This window comes from Epinephelus fuscoguttatus, linkage group LG21, assembly GCF_011397635.1.
Source record: "Epinephelus fuscoguttatus linkage group LG21, E.fuscoguttatus.final_Chr_v1".
Classification (NCBI taxonomy): Eukaryota; Metazoa; Chordata; class Actinopteri; order Perciformes; family Serranidae; genus Epinephelus; species Epinephelus fuscoguttatus.
The window spans coordinates 21123457-21140525 of record NC_064772.1 but is presented as its reverse complement, the minus strand read 5'-3'; the positions used below and the strand labels follow the sequence as shown (position 1 = coordinate 21140525).

Sequence of the window (17069 nt, the reverse complement as noted above, 5' to 3'; positions counted from 1 at the left end):
GATTGCAGACGCAGATAGCTCAATCAATTATCATGTTTATGATCAATAAGACTTATTACATATCGGCCTCTCATCCGTCTTCACCACAGCATTCCCAGACGCTCTCCCCATTCACTCCCTCGGAGGCTTTATTATCAGCGACTCCATTAACTTCATTTCCAGTTATTGACAGGTTAAAAACTTGCCTCATGATCTAAAGCATGTGTTTCAGTAAAAACATTAAAAAAAGACAAGTACATTGGTTAGCTTGAGAGGAAAGTTTCTAATTCTTCTAACGCTCCCAAGCTTGGACTATACATGAAATAAGCACCTTCACGGGGTGTCTATAGTGTTATAACAGGTAGAGAAACATCCACTGGGGTGTATTCACAATGCTTTCAGATACATTTGTCCGACTACGTTAATGTTTCATCGAGTGGTAAGTATTACAGTATGTTACTAGTGTCTTTACAGTGTTTAAGCATCTCGAATACACCCCCACATTTCCAGTTTTGGACCATTCAGCTTATATCAACCTACAGCATGTGATTGTGTGTAGGTGTGTATATGTGTGTGTTTTCAGCAACTAAGTGTGAGTGTGGTATAGTGGGCATTCTTTCAAGTGACTGTGAGATTGACTGATTGTATGTGTATCTTCAGTGGTTATCCTTTTTCTTTTGTATGTGTGTATGTTAATCCGACCAATCGTTCTCCTCCAACTCGGAGTCATCCTCAGAGTCGGAGTACTCCACAGCGATGCGTCGCGACAGGATGGTGGCCACGTCGTTTCCAACCGGCTCCCTCTTGGCCTGCTGCTCCTGCTGCTCCTGCACTTTCTTCAGCTGGATGCCTGTAAGACAATAGAGATTTTTTAATTGACACATAAAGAAATTAAAACATACAGATCATAAGAGGATCAAAAGTAGCTTCTTTTTAGTGGTATTCCCTTAATTTCAGATTTTAGTTCTTGATTTAGCAAAAAAAAAAAACAAGCACCAAAAAACAGTGGAGGCTCAGAATCAAAAAATTATAAGCACTCTGTATTAAAGCATTTTTTTGCTTAACATCCCTCTACTGACCAGTGCTGGAATATACCTGAGTACATTTACTCTTAAGTACAGATATTTGAGGTACTTCTACTTTACTGCGTATTATAATCTCCTGTAACTTTCTATTTCTACTCCACAACACTTCAGTGGGAAATATTGTACATTTAATCCACTACTACTCTGTGATAACTTTAGTTACGAGTTACTTAACAAATCATATGGTTTTATGCTCAAGCCATATGAAAATATAGAAGTGCATCTGAAACTATAAGTCAATTTATTAGAAAATTAATTGGCTACTATTTTCATAATCGTTTTTCATTTCTCATGCAAAAACATTTCATGGTTTCTTCTTCTCGAAAATGAGGGCTTGCTGCTTTTCCTTTAAATTAATTATAAATAATTATAATTATTTATTAAATATATTTAAACAGTTCTTTTACTTTTAAAAGTTCAATACATTTCCCTGATTGTACTTACACACTTAAACTTAAGTAACATTTTCAATGCAGGATGTTTACTAGTAAGGGAGCATTTTTACAGTGTGGTATTAGTACTTTTACTTAAGTAAAGGATCTGAATACCTTTCTTGTAAAATCACATTTACATTGTCCACGTTTATTCAACTGTAATGATTTCACTACTGCAGAAGTTCTTCTTACAGAATTTGTTTGGTGGCATCTCTCCTGTTCTTAGACTTGTGCCAGAGTCTTTGCACACAACACATCACCTGCCCTTACATAGTGTTCAGGAGGTGTTACTTATGATAAAGTGGGGTTCATCATTCAGCACACCTGGATAAGAACAGATTTGGATGGTTAAGAGCATTTGGTGCATCTGGAGTCGACTTCTCTTAATGTAAGAAAATATAAAAGAGATTTAAGAGAGTGTTACTGCATGAGGCCTGTGGTGTTTTCATCATATTAGAATAAGCTGTTTATATCTGGGTCCTCTTCCACTAAGTCTGTCATGTTGTTCTACAGTAGCCCAAAAGGGACAAACCAAACATTGGCTCTAGTTAGGGCACTTCATGTTTTTGCGGTGGCCACTGTAGTTTTTAGTTGGTTGCATTCTGCAAACCTTTTCCACTAGATGCCACTAAACCCTACTCAGTAGGCCTTTACAACCTGTCTGACCCATTTATGTTTGAAATACCAAAGATAACACAAGGACTGCGGTGATGACGCCATCTCCCAGTGGTGAATTATAACCAACATTTTCCTCTCACATAAAGATTCTGGTCTTTTGTGGAACACTTAAAGGCTCATCTTTAAATAATCGTTGAGCCACTTAATTATAGTGCTCAAAATCTAGGCCATTTCCTGTCATATCAGGACAAGTCCCAATACAATGAGGTCACAGTTATTTGCGTTAAACTGTTTCTTTTACATTAGACGGTCTTATCCTGTTGATCAGTGTCTACAAAGCCACATTACCTGTGATACAATGTTGTAAAACAATAAAACATTTCCAAAGGGAAGTAAATACTCTTTATAGGCCCTGTAATACGTATGCATATTGTTAAAAAGAAGATACATGTACACATTAATCTTTATGGACACACATATAAACACGCTACAGCTCTTACCCATACGTATAGCAGCCAGCAGATCACTGCGGGCATCATTGACCACTGATGTCTCAGCAGGTGCAGAGGAGGACATCTTGCGGGTTGTGGAGTGGGAGGCACCAGCTGGGATGGGAGGAGGTGGAGGCCCAGGAGGTGGTGGAGCTGCCTGGGCTCCACATATAGGCGGTGGAGGTGGAGCGAAGCCACCAGCGCCGGGCAGAGGCATTGGACCTCCAGGAGGTGAGGCAAAGGCAGTTTGGGCTGAGGGGATGAGAGGGGCTGGAGGGGGAGGAGGGGGGCCGGTGTTGGCATAGCCATCCATACTGCAAGAGATAGAGAGTGAAAGAGAATTGTAGAGACAGCAGTGTGTAGCAGTGTTTACAAGCACAAACACAGTCTTCAGGGATTGAGAGTGAAGCATGAGGACACGGACCCACTAGGGGGCAGCATGAGCTCAAAGTTCATACACAAAGTGAATTGTGGCCACATAAAATCAACAATGAGCAAGAGCAGCAGTGAGGGACAAATATGATTTGATTTAGGAAGAATGATCCCAACTGGATGTATTGTTATACTAAAAAAACATCCAAGCATGTCCCAAAGAGACACAAAATATAAATATAAATAACACGAGTGACAGTGTGGGAAAAGCTTGAGATACAAAAGCAAGAGCAAGCTATAGAAGTGTGTCCCATCAAATCTGTTTACCTGTAGTCCATTGGAGGAAGGGACATGGAGCCACCGTTCATAGCCTCAGTGGGCGGAGGAGGCAGTGGGACCTGGTGGTGGTGAACACGGCCCAGTGTCCCACCCTGATAGGCCATCATGGCCCTGCCTCTAGCATCATGCTCACTTCCTCCACGAGGGCCGTGCCCTGAAGCCATCTGGGCAGCCAGGACACTGGGCGGTGGGCCGGAGTAGGTGTGGGCGTGGCCAGCATGGTTCATGACATTGGGGTAGTGGTGCTGATCGGGACCGTGACCCCTGATAGAGACAGTGGAAGAGGAAGAGAAGATGGAGGGTTAAATAATACTGTAGAGTTTTTGATTAGGGCTTATCAATGCTTCTTAGAAGGATCAGGGCAAATATGTGACCTACCTGTTCTCTGGTGACATCGAGCCCTCAGAGGATGCCCCCCTATCTCGGTGTATAGTGTGTCGATGGTCCGGCCTCAGCTCTTTATCCAGAGCCATCATGTTCCACTCCTGCCGACGGTTCCTCGCCTTTCGGACCTTCTTCACCTCCCTCTGTAACGTCCCATCCACACAGCGCCTCTGCTCCTAAGAGAAAGACAGTGAAGGAGAGTGTTTAGGCCATTTTGTTTTGTTAAAATCAGATTATGAATGGAAACTTCAAGAGCTGTTTGCTGTCCTTCATTATGTCTTATTCTATGGATGACAATAAAATCAGTTCCACTGAAGTCGTGCTCAGACTGCAGCAGTTTTGGGTTGTGTTATGCACATATGGAGAACTTTCACAGGTGCCCATCTCTCTAATTTCAGACATGCACACACTGCAAGGTTTGAAAATAACACACACCACACACTACAGGATGTTATTATGATTATAGTGCCAGGGGGAGCATGAGCACATCACCTCATGTGATCTTATGGGGAGGCAGGTGTAAACAAAATGGAGGCTGACGTGGTGAGACAGCTTGTTGTAACATTAACAGTGCTTTGCAGTGAGTAAAACAAAAGCACAGGGCTAAATGAGTACAGGTGAGAAAATGGTTGGGTCAGTGCGGGTTGTCGATTCTTCAGCGAGAAGTGGAGGTGAGATTTTAAGTGTCAGTTTTAATGTCTGTCTACAGTGGTATGCTTGCTAACGTTAGTGTCAAGGGCTAGGATGTTTGCCATTACCGTCTAGATTTTACATCCTAAATATCAAACATGTTTGAAATGATCAAGGTATGACAAGTCTGTGAGCAGTTCAGGTGGTTTAAGACTGGATCCGTAAGCCTCTCACATCAACAGAAAATCTCAGTAAACGTCGGTACCGACCAAGTTCCCAGACTGGATTTCTCCTCCGATTGTCAAGGGGGGTGATTCGGAGATAAATTGGATTTTAAATGTTCGAAACTAACCTGCTAACAGTATTTGGTTACTGACTATAGCGGTAGAAATAGAATAGCTACAGGATAGCACCAGTTGGAGGCTGGCAAGCGAGGAAAATCTCTGTACTTGTGTATTAAACCATAGCATTATCTGTGAGCTCCTCGTGAACTGCACTGTACCTTCTGCTTCCTCTTCTCTTTCCTCTTATCCTCTGTGTCCTGCAGCATCTTCTCCTTCCACAGGTCAAAGAAGTAGGAGGGATCGGTGTAGAACTTGAGCGCTTCCTTGTGGTCATCCCTACAGAAACAGACACAGAGAGGGTTACACAGCTGCACTAGTGTCTTTGTTTAGAAACGTGTATGAAGTAGAGCCAGTGCATGTGCAGATAGAGAGAAGGGTAGTATTTTTTGGCTCAGTGTCTCTGTAGGAGGACTGAGTGTAGTAAAAAACATGTCAAGCTATGAATATTGCAAACATGGAAGAGGCTGATGGAAGAACGAGGGTGAAGTTATGAGTGGGGATCCAGCGTAACTGGAAATGACAGGATGTGAGAGTGAAAAGGCAGGGAGACAGAAAGACTGGAGAAAGAGAGAGCAAAGTGTGCTATGTAGTCAGGGTTAGGAGTTGGACTCCCTCTGGAGCCAGCCGTGCTAAATATGTAATGCACCCAAAGTACTGGAAAGCACAGCGGATAAAAGCAGCCATCAAGTAGCAGTAAGAAATAGGAACAAATCTGCTGTTTCACTGCGAATGTAGGTCAAACACAAGGAGCTGAAATCAAATCAAGAACAGGGGATGACTTTAAGTATCACGACAAAGTTATAAAGTAGAACATATGGTTTTAAAACATATGGTTTAAACTTCAAATTTTAGATCTTTAAAACTGCCTTGTTAACAAGCACATGCTTTGTTAAAACTAAGAAAATTAAGTCTTAAATGTTAGTGGAAATACTATAACCCAAAACGGTATAATCATTTTCACATTTTCCTCATCTCTGAAGGACGCACTTGGGGGGCGGGGGGTTCAAAAGAAGCTCTTGATTGAAAACCCTACAACAGAGCTCAGAGAACATGGCTGTGATTATGCTGTGCGGGCATAAGCAGAGAGTGTTTGCTGAGTGTGTACGCATTGATTATACCAACCTGTAAGACGAGAGGATGCTGAGTGGTGGAGGCTTGTCGCTCAGATTGTACATCTCTTTGACAGGATTGGGCACGCTGCTCTTGGACACCACCTGCTGGTCCTGAATGGTGGAGCTCTTGAAGGCTTTCCTCATGTTGATGTCTTGTAGGGAAACTGAGAGCACAAAAGGAGGTTAAATGAGTGGTTGGATGTTGGTAGAACAGGCGGAAAAGATGAGACTGAAAACACTTGGACGATAGAGACAGAGCGGAATGAAGTCCTGCCAACACCAGAGGGGAAAATGACCATGCTATTCAATGACTTTGTGTCATGTGAAGGTGCCTCCTGATTACCTATGTGAGCAAAAAACAGACCTAAAAGTTGCTGTACTGTGGGTAGCACTACCAACAGGGAGAAGAACCCTGAACTAAGTTTTTATCAGCTGTCAAACAGAAACACTGAGCCGTTCTTTGTCTGTGAGTGATGACTTCCTGTGCTTTTCCCCTTCAGCCCTTTAACCTCTCACCCACCTTCTTCTACGGTGGAGTCCAGCTGCGTGACCTTGACGGCCAGCCGGTCAATGCGGTCCTGGAGAGAGTTGGCACGCAGATAGAAGGTGTTGGCCTCATTGAACAGCTCGCCAAATATATCCTCCGCATGTTTACCTGGAAGGGAACGGCGGAGAAGACAAAGAGACTGGGAATTTGAGAGCTTTCAGAAAGAAATCTGGAGCCAAGTAAATCCCCACGGAGACTGGAGTCCAATCGATACGGTGGTAATGTGACACAATGTGAGTCTGTGCAGGAAATGGCATCTCATCCAGCTCCATTTAGCAACATCTCTCATTAATAAATGAACATGCACTGACTGCTGAAATCCTCCTACACCTGTTTATTGAAGTTATTCATCACTGTCCTGTTATTGCTGGAGACTCATTGCCTCAGGGTGACCAGTTCAAAGCCCTAAACCATCTGTACAAATGTTAGCAGGGAAAGAAAATAACTCTCTCTTCGCTACATCAACAGCTGCTGTTGATGTTTAAGCAAAACACATAATCCCATTGTTACAGTGATAGTGTTTAGTGACTCAGAGTAGAATATGGGTAGATTTCATACACTTAAACCCTTGTATCCATATTTATTAATGCATGGCTACCCTCCAGATGTTCACACCCACAGACACAAAGACCCTGTACATGTGCTAAAGTCATTGCTGCTCCTGACCCTGATGTTGTGCAGTCAAAACAAGCACTACAGAGCAGTGCAGGAGTTAGTGCCAAAATCTGGAAATGAGTTAGCATATTTGCACTTCCGCTCCCCTTGTCTCAAATTCAATAGCTTTTTGAATGGGTTTTTGGTTAGATGCCTGCAATGGGCTTGAGAAACACTCACATTTTTATTCTACAGCATAAAACACATCAGTAAATACCCTACTCGTGGATTTGGGGGCTAGCACCCAGCTGAACATTCACAATTTCAGGGTTCCCACACATTTCACTGGACAAACTTTTCCATGAATTTTCAAGAACCAATACTAATAAATGTTTTTCTTGCCTCACTTGCCGGATGTTATTTTAACATCTAAGATTCAAATTCTATTTAAACATAGTTTCAGTTAGCTGGCATACAAGAAAGAGAGAGGGGGAACGCCAGGAGAAAAAGAATAAACATATGTGAAGATAAACAAAACGTCACACATTGACGCATATCAGAGCAATGTTACGTCAGCAGCTACAGAAAATAAATTTGCCGTGATGTTACATTACGTGGAAGGTTATCCACAGAAGATCACTGTTAAAATTTCATTATACGCAACTAAATTCCACTGACTATTACAGGTCTGGCAAATGTGATTGTGAAATCCCATGACTTTTCTAGGTTTTCTGTAACCATGGGAACCCTGCAGTTTGTAAAGCAGAGGCTTGGCTTAGCATTGTCAGGATGGATTGCAGCAATTTTTGATATTTGACTGGATAGCTAACATTTCGTTGTTTAGTTCTAACCCTCATTCACACTCATGTTCTTAACAGGGAATAACCCTGAAAAGTGGAGACAACTGCTCCAGAGAGGAAGTAAACCAAATTAAAAGCTGTAAGTGTGAAACGACAGTTAACACACAGTTTATGGAAAACTATAAACTGTAGGTACTGGGGGTTTAGCCCGTGGCTAATAAGTGTAAAAGGCTTTTACTAAAAGACTGCCAGGCAGTACTGAAATGACAAAACCAGGATAAAAAAATGCTTCCCCTAGATGTCAACAGGTTAAACCCAGCCAGGCTTGTTTAATAACATTGTTTAATCATAGAACAGTCTGTGTATAAAGGTGGTACGGCAAACCCACACAGACACACTCGAAGGGCTATTTCTGTCCCTCCTGCTGACAGGATGGGCTGCAGGAAAAATATTTAGAGGAAGGAAGAATCTCAGATCCGGCATGCTGAGCCCAGTCAACTCTGACCCCTCCTGAGGATTCTTACGGTCCACTTACACACATACATGTGCACACAGACATGCACATGTATGTAGTCTGTGGATACAACCCTCCAGGCGTGCGTGGACAATTATATATAGCTCCCACAGCTGCTGTTGAAAGGCCCACTCCCAGTACAGGAACTTGACACAATAAAAGACAGAGAGTGGACACAACTGGGTTAAAACGTAGGAGGTCAACAGCAAAAAGGACAGCTTTAATGTATGCTGCTTTGGTTCAGAATGACCTCTCAACAAGTTAGCATGCAAGAGGGAAAATGGATTCAACTGAGGATGAATGGGTGAAGGATAACTGTCAAAGGACAACAGATAACAGGCTGTTGACAGGAGAGAAACGAGGACATAGGAATAGAAGATGGATGGGCTGATAGATGCCCTTGGTGCTGTAATAACTCTGTCTAATGCATTTACAGTGAGCATAACAATCCATATGAAACAGCGCTGCACACAGACACAGTTAACACGCACTCATCCAGTCATGCACACACACACACAGTCTATCTGCACACTCCCATCCACACAGCTGTCCAGATAAGTTCACTTTTGCAGAGCTATCTAAAAGGATTACATTTCAACCCTCCGTGCTCCAGTGCGAGGTCTGCTGCTAGCCCAGTGACCCCAGGCCCTGTAACCATGACAACGCCCAAATCAATCACAGCTTCGGGATTACTGGTGAAACCATGTGATCTTGTCCTGCTACAAAGAGGCTACACACACACAGTGAAGACAGTCATCACACTTAAGTTAGCGGGGGTCACAGCCTGAGGATGCTGTAGTTTCAATATGTTTTCTTATGTTAAACAAAGACCTTCTTTGAGCCTTTCAGAAGCTGTTTTCTTCTTGTTCTACATTGTGTGTGTGTGTGTGTTTGTCCGTGTGAGTGTGTGTCTTACTCAGGCTGCTGAGCTGACGGATGATGGCAGAGAGCGTGTTGTTCATCACACACTCCAGCTCGCTGCCGATGCCCTCGGGGAGCTCCCCTCGGCAGAGGTGACGGGGCTCGATGTTCCTCTTCACCAGTGGCATGGCGAGGCCTCACACCGTCACAAACTGCAGGGATACAAAGGGAACAAGCAAGCACACACTGTTTTAGACACTTGTACTTTGGTAAGAGAGACGGTCTGGAATGGAGAAAGCAGCAGGCAGATGCTGACCAACTGAATCTGACCTGTTGTCCATGAGCGAGACAGCCTGCCCCCGCTGACTGTGGACAACACTGTACGCATCTGCTATAGAGCAAGAAACATATGTATTAATCTATAGACTGAGGCTAGATGTTGTGTATGACTTAGATTATCATGATGCTGCAACTATTCTTTTTCATTATCAATTCATTCCCTGATTATTTTCTCAATTAGCTGATGAATCATTTGTTCTATAAAATGTCTGAAAATAGTAAAGATGGCCATCGCAATTTCAAATTTCTTGTGTAATCCAACCCCAACTCAAATAAATTCAATTTTCATTTTAAAAGCAGCAAATATTCACATTTGAAAAGCTGAAACCAGAGATTTTTTGTCATTTTTTTTTGCTTAAAAAATCACTTAAATGGTAAATAGTCCTGCACTTGTATAGCGCCTTTCTAGTTATTTGACCACTCTAAGTGCTTTTACACTATGAGTCACATTCACCCATTCACACACTGGCGGCCGAGGCTACCATACAAGGTGCCACCTGCTACTCAGTTTTTTAACACGCTCACACACTGATGGAACCATCAGGAGAATGTGGGGTTCAGTATCCTGCTCAAGGACACTTGCAGACTGGAGGAGCCGGGGAACAAACTGCTGATCTTCTGATTAGTGGACAACCCGCTCTACCTTAAAGGTATACTATGCAGGATTGTCCTAAAAAACAATGTAAAGACAATGTATAGTAATGCCTCTCAATCATCACTTATGACTGACAAGAAGTATTTGGCGAGCACCAAAATATACTATGCAGGATGCCAAAAACAATATAAGACAATGTATAATAATGCCTCTCAATCATCAATATACAAGAAGTATGTTCTGGGTGAATTGATCAAGCAGTATCTGTGGTATACCTTTATACAATTCAATCATATTAGTTATTAAATAAGTCATCAATTAATTTTCTGTCAGTCGATTAAGTGACTAGTTGTTCCAGCCATATTTTAATATCTTTGCTTAATCTTATAATCTTAAATACAGATACAATATCACATTCTCCAAAATTATTTCACTGTTAAACAGCTGTTGGCTGCTTCATCATCATATTCACATTAAGGTCACGCACTCACGGTTTAGATTAAATATTGTAATGAAGACATAGTTACATTTAGGGTTGCAGCGATATACCAAATCAAGGTATACTGTGATATAAAAGTTGACAGTTATCATACCAAGGCGTGTACATTTGCTTATCTATGACAGTGGGAAAAAAATGCAGCTGGACATTGAATCTGTGAAAGTGAAAAGTGGAGATTTTCCATTAAGAAAATGGTTTCAAGGTATGATTATGGTCATAAAACATTTGTTCAACCAACTATAACCCTTCTGTTTTCATTCCTTTAAGGGTCATTCTGACTGATAATACTATAAATTCTGTAATATTCATACCGTTTTAACCCTTGTTACATTACGTTCCAACATAATGAGTCAGAATGTTCACATTTGATTGCTTCAGCATCACCCTGTTGTAGTTCACACTAAGGTGAATGACACAAACCGATGAAGCCAAATCAAATATGCCTGCAATAAATATAACTTTCCTGTTGGAGGTGGCATCCTCCCTATAAATGTATTTTTGTGGGTGTAGTTTGTGTTGCTGTTGTTGCAGTTTCTATTTTTCTGTCCACCCTCTGTACGAGCACTATGTAAAAACAAGGAAAACATGGGGTGAGCCGGTAGCCAGAGAACTGACAGTGTTGACCAACAGTGTCCCAGAGCCACAAGACTTGTGGCAACCAGCAGAGAGATTAAAGCATTAGGGATAGGAAGATACAGCATGCCAGCTAATCCTAGGCCGGCTTGTCAGAGGCCCAGCTGGAATCCTGACACAAACAGAGATTCATGGATGTGGTCAGGCAAACACCAAAAAGGCAGGAAACAATAGAGCACTCCAAAGTTACACACCACTTACAATGTGTTAGACACATTTACCCCCCATAGCAACTGTCTACATCAAGCATCTCATGGACAAGAGGTCTGTGCTTGTGACAGCAGGGGATGTAAACATTAATAAAATCCTCCTCTGCTGAGCTGTAATGTTATCTGGTTCGGTGGTGCTTGGTGAGCTGGCAGTAGATGCACGGTTCCTAATGCGTGGTGATGTGGTTGGCGGGTGTAGTGTGGTAGAAAGAAAATAGTTCCTACATGAAACTGCTCACAACAAGGTCTGTGGATTGTCTTGAGTAACTGGGTCATGGTTTCTGGAAAGAGAAATTCATGCAGAGTTATTCAAATGTTTTTTTGGCACTTTGAGCACCACAAGCCGAGTGCCACCTCATCCCAAGAGCAGGCAGACATCTCTAACAGTCGGCAGCTCACACCGAAACAATCTAGATTGATTAATGGCACTAGAGGTAAACGAAAAATTTTGATTTTGGGATGAACTGTCCCTTTAAACCCTCCCTGGCTCTTTGACCAGACACTTTACACTCCCTGTAGTTCAAAGAACTACAAACAATTCCTCAAAGCAACAAAAGTCCAGGGTGCATCGGAGCGGCCATCTTATCAGAGCTTCTTCCTGCTTCCTGTTTTTGCTGGTCTCAACCTGGCTTCTGTTTCCTGGTCCTCCCGGTATCACATATCTCCGTCCTGTCCAAACACTTGGCCAGAACAATACAGCTATGACTCCAGAAGAAACCGAGAGGACGGACGGACGGATGAGGTGGCAGATGGAAACATGCTCACATCGTTTTTAGATTCACTGATTAAATGATTTCGCTCTGAACTACAAGTGCAGTTCCAGACTTTTTCCTGTGCAGCTACGCCAAATAAAAAAAAAAATCTCCTCAGTGAAAAGCAGGCTGGAACGACACAGGAGCTCTGGCAGTGTGACAGAAGGCTAATAATAGCTGAAAGGTACTAGAAATACAACTCATGTTTTTGGACTTTGCAGAGACATTTTGTTTCAGGAGAAGTAAGTTTTAAAATCCGTCACAGCTACGACTATAGGCCTTCTGAGTGGCTTAAAATCTTTCTTTCTTTCTGAATCCTTATCTCGTAATAACACATCAAACACAAAGATGAGGTTAAATCATCAATACAATAAATCAACAAAGCAAGCAGCAGTGCTGTGTTATCAGTGTCTCAGCAGGAAACTGTATTTACAGATCATGTCATTTCAGCTGTCCAAAACAGAAAAGAGACACTTCTGTTCACTGGGGATGATTCCCACCAGCCGAGTCCTCATCTGGCCTCGTTTTCTCAGCTAGCGACCCCCTGCAAACCCCAACAGCCTCACGCCAATAAGAGAAAACAAAGGGTAAAATTACACCATCATGTGCTGCCACAAAGGACACTCAATACAGCCAGTAAGGTCTGGTTTGGAGCAAAAGCGCTCCCTGCATAAACATTTTGGAAACACTGCTCTTGTTGTAGCATGGGATGAGAGGGAGGTGATGCAAATGAGAAAATTGTATGTTTTTGCTTCTGCTGTCTGGCTGGCATGACAATCACATCAATGAGGCGAAATAATGAGCGACTGACTGGGGGGCGAACACGAGGAGGGAGGAGGGAGGAGGGACGGGCCTTGTCTGCTTGTGAGAAATGAAGGGAAAGTGGAGGCGAAGAGGGGCGCATGAGAGAGACACCAAGTGGGACAAGAGTGTGTGACAGGAAGGAGACAGTGAATGAGACAGTGTGTGAGACAGAAAGGAAAGGTTGTGAGCAACATTAAGAGGTGGACAAAGTGTGTGTGTGTGTGTGTGTGTGTGTGTGTGTGTGTGTGTGTGTGTGTGTTTATGTGTTTGTGCGGGAGAAAGGGTGTATCAGATGGGGGGAGGGGTATGAACAGGGACCTCGGGGAAGCCACTGAAAGGTTCCCGGGACAATAGAGCTCCGTTCACACGGCAACAGCACTAGCTCTCCCATGCATCCTCCCCCTCCTCCTCCTCCTCCTCTTCGACCTTCTTTAAGGCCCCCTGTACTCTTGCAGTGAAAGCGTAGCAAGCGATCGCTCCTCCGCTCACTCGGGGAGAAAGACAGGGGCGAGAAAGGGAAAGTAGAGCCTGAACATAAGCCAGAGACACCACCAGAGAGGAATGTATTAGCTTATGCTCTCAAACACAGATTCTCACTCCCTGCTTACTGTTTCTCGCTCTTCCTTTTAGTCACGTGTTTGGGTGCTTAATTTATTACAACCCAACATGCACACTCAGGCATTCAGGCATACAAACATGTACAAACACACACAAACACACCAGGTAGCCTCTGAAACGACCCATTAGCAGCATGTAAACTGTCCCTTCTGCAGCCAAAAATGTCTTTGATCCTCAGAGGGGTGACATTCAGGGTAAAACACACTTCCCCCTGCGACTCCTGCAAGATGCTCACATCTCTACACCAGCTCACAGAGACAGAAGAGGCATTTACTACAGATGTGAGAACTCCATTAAGATCTGAAAGGGAAGTCATTAGCAATTTATGAGCCGAGTACAGCTTCTTGTGTTGCAGGCTGTTTTGCTTGCTCTGATGTTATGAATAATGCAGCCTGGATTACGTCAGGTCACACTGCCCCAAATATGACGTAAAAAAATTTCTGCTGTGACACTGCGCCTGTCCAGGAAGATTTCCTCGTCCCATTATTACTCAGGTGCACGCGTGGTGAGACATTCAGACCCTGTGGGTATACAGTTATTGACCGAACAGTAAATCCTTAGTCTGTACAAAAAGAGTAGGCTGGCAGGCTTGGCCATAAGTTCTGTTTTAGAGCCAAAAAGACAGACTGTTTGTTGGGGCTGGGCAATAACTTAAAAATGTCATTTACTGACTTTTAACAAAATTACAACATGATGATATAATCTTATCATCTCATCATTATGCAAATTTATGTCCACATTAATTCAGAGCAATTCAGAGCTGTTCTCAGAAACTAACAAAATGTGCTCTTTTTATACATACAACGAGTTTGGTTGGTTGAATTTGTCACTGTGTGATTTTGCCATGTTGTGATATATATTGACATCTAAGAATATCCTGCGTCTTCATCTAAATCATCCAGCCCTCATATCTGTTGAGTTAATCTGCAGGATTTATCTTAATCTAATGCCTGACTTTTTAATGCAAACATGACCCCAAGTTGTCATAATCCCAACGGTGATCCTATGGGCTAAACAGACGATTTATTTTGGTAGTGGATTAATTAGTTGATTGAAAATGCAATAATCAATCAAGTATGAAATACTGCATGTGTGGCTTTCAGCTTGACAGCAACATGCTTACTTCCATCCTTATGAAATTAACTGAATATTTTAAGTTTTTGTTTAGCTGTTGTTTGGATTAAGTAAGCTTCACTAACTCCATGTTTTGCTTTTGTTTTGTGTTTGCAATTTTATTGATTAGATTACTCACAATCAATTAATCTAAAATGTTGTCGCTTTATTGATTAACAGCGAACAGTTGCAGCTAGATATTGGTGATATATTTGCTATAAATATGAGGTTAACTGTGGTTATAACATAAGTATCAATAACAAGGTTCAACCTGACAGTTGTAAATATTGTTTGCCTTTATCTTAATAACATAAATTGAGCATTTTAAGTTTATTTAGCTGTTGCAATACCAAGCATTTCTTACACTGAGCTCCATGTTTTGCATTTGATTTGTGTTCATTTTGCTATTTTATACATGAATCTAATATATGGTCGATTTATTGATTGATAGTAAGTAGTTGCAGCAAGATATTGGTCATATATTTGCTATCAATACGAGGAACACACAGGAATATAATCTCAGTATCCATAACGAAGTATAACTTGACAGTTGCAAACTGTTTCTATACCAAGCATTTCTCACTTTGAGTTGCATGTTTTGCATTTGTTCTGTGTTAATATTGCAGATCTATACATTAGATTACTCACAATCAGTTAATCTGAAATGTGGTCACTTACTTGATTAACAGTTGCAGCTAGATACTGGTGATATATTTGCTATGAATATGAGGTAAGCTGTCGTTATTATATCAATATTCATCACAAGTTCAACTTGACAGTTGTAAAAATTATTTGTCTTTATCTTTATGACATAAACTGAACATTTTAAATTCATTTAGCTGTTGCAACACCAAGCACTTCTCACTGTGAGCTCCATATTTTGCATTTGTTTGTATTAATTTTGCTATTTTACATATATGAGATTATTCATAATCAATTACTCTAAAATATGGTCAAATCATTGATTCATACTGAATAGTTGCAGCTAGATATTGGTGATATATTTGCTATGAATATGAGGTAAACTGTCGTTGTAATATCAGTATCAATTATTAACTTGCCATCATTTATATTTCATAAATCAATACTTTACATGGATTTCAGGTTGGCTACAGTCTCACGTGAATGTCAAGCTTAAGTTATAACAATGTATTATCTTGATGTTTTATGCCTAAAAATCCCAAATTCATCCACACACACACACTCCTTTTCTCTGCTCCCCACAGGCTGATCCACGCACGGACACGCACATCCACAGAAACACGCACACATACACACACAGGCGTGAACTAATGGCAACCGCGATCAATCACTGTTCCGCACCGTCGCTTCCCGTTACTGATGGACTGACCCACATCTGTTCATCCACCTCGGCTCCCGTGAATTTCTGTCAGTTTTAATCTCAAATTTAACCAGCCGTTTTCTGCCTGGGCTCCTCACAAACTGATTCACACGCCGGTGTACAACCAATATCAATTATCTGCTCCGAAAAGCTGTAAAGTTGCTTAAAATATTCAATGCTCAAGGCGGGTTTCGGCCACGGAGAGTCCGTTTGTTATCCTTAACTGGGGGGTCCGCACCAACTGACCACTTGGTTAGCTAGCTTATGTCCAGTGGTCGAGTTCATAGTTCGGACAAATGAGACTACAGCCAACAGAAATAGCCACACAGTTTCTACCCCTCAGATAAAAGCTGCCATTAGAGGTTGTAAAAAGTACCATAAGACCCTCACCAGCACTTGAAATATTAGAAGAAATCAGCCCGTCCGCATGTCCCGTTAGGTACTCCTATTAGCTCTTCCATCCTGTGTCCCCCTGCCCGTCTGGCCACTCCGTGGAACAATCCTTTGAGGACCAGGACACGCCCACTAGCCATGTGCACCAATCAAATTACACAGCAGGGGATTTAACACATGATGGGCGTTCTTATCAACCAATGGTGTTGCGTAAAGAGAATGATTGACAGGGAGACTCCCCAGCTCGAGAGCGGTGCTGCGAATGGAGGAGGCGGGGCTACAGCTGGGCGTTGCTGAACAGCTTAACATTTTATTTTTATTTTTTTTCACGCAACTGGGACCCACTCCTTGTCAAAATTATTAGGGCTTTAAATTCATCTTGGGGCCTGTGGGGATTTTGTAGTCATGAAGACCTATTTAGATAACGAGTGATAGCAGATAACTGTGAGCCAGAGAGGTTTTCAGGGGGTTAGAAACAAGCTCCAGGCAGTGATGCTGAGAATGAGCTGGGATAGTATTGTATAACAGACTGAAATAGCTGGGCCAGCATCCTGCAGGAAGAGGTTCAATAAGAGGACTTGCTATACTTAGATCTGTGCTTTGCTCTCCCAGGTGTGTCTGTGTAGACAAAAACAGTCTGAGGGAGATGGCAGTCATCAAAGCAGGGA

At 42.2% G+C, this 17069-nt stretch overlaps 1 protein-coding gene across 2 annotated transcripts; it reads right to left on the bottom strand.

Annotated features, from left to right (window-relative positions):
- Positions 1-44: 44 nt before the first annotated feature.
- wasf3b (WASP family member 3b) lies at positions 45-16521 on the bottom strand. Of its 2 annotated transcripts, XM_049565208.1 has the most exons (10): positions 16399-16481; positions 9435-9495; positions 9160-9316; positions 6309-6443; positions 5799-5952; positions 4835-4952; positions 3697-3878; positions 3307-3582; positions 2617-2921; positions 45-829 (listed from the first exon to the last, which is right to left on the bottom strand). In XM_049565208.1, the coding sequence occupies exons 3-10, from the start codon at positions 9290-9292 to the stop codon at positions 672-674; spliced, it is 1461 nt and encodes a 486-aa protein (XP_049421165.1). In that variant the 5' UTR covers positions 9293-9316; positions 9435-9495; positions 16399-16481; the 3' UTR covers positions 45-671. The 2 variants fall into 2 exon arrangements, with proteins under 2 accessions (XP_049421165.1, XP_049421166.1); XM_049565209.1 differs by lacking the exon at positions 9435-9495 and having other exon boundaries at positions 46-829; positions 16399-16521.
- Positions 16522-17069: the final 548 nt, after the last annotated feature.

Coding starts and splice junctions, on each gene's coding strand:
- wasf3b (XM_049565209.1), bottom strand. CDS start 9,292: ATGCCACTGGTGAAGAGGAACATCGAGCCCCGTCACCTCTGCCGAGGG. Junction 6,444..9,159: donor CCGTCAGCTCAGCAGCCTGA/GTAAGACACACA, acceptor GTTCCCTTCCAG/GTAAACATGCGGAGGATATA. Junction 3,583..3,696: donor TCGATGTCACCAGAGAACAG/GTAGGTCACATA, acceptor TGTCTCTATCAG/GGGTCACGGTCCCGATCAGC.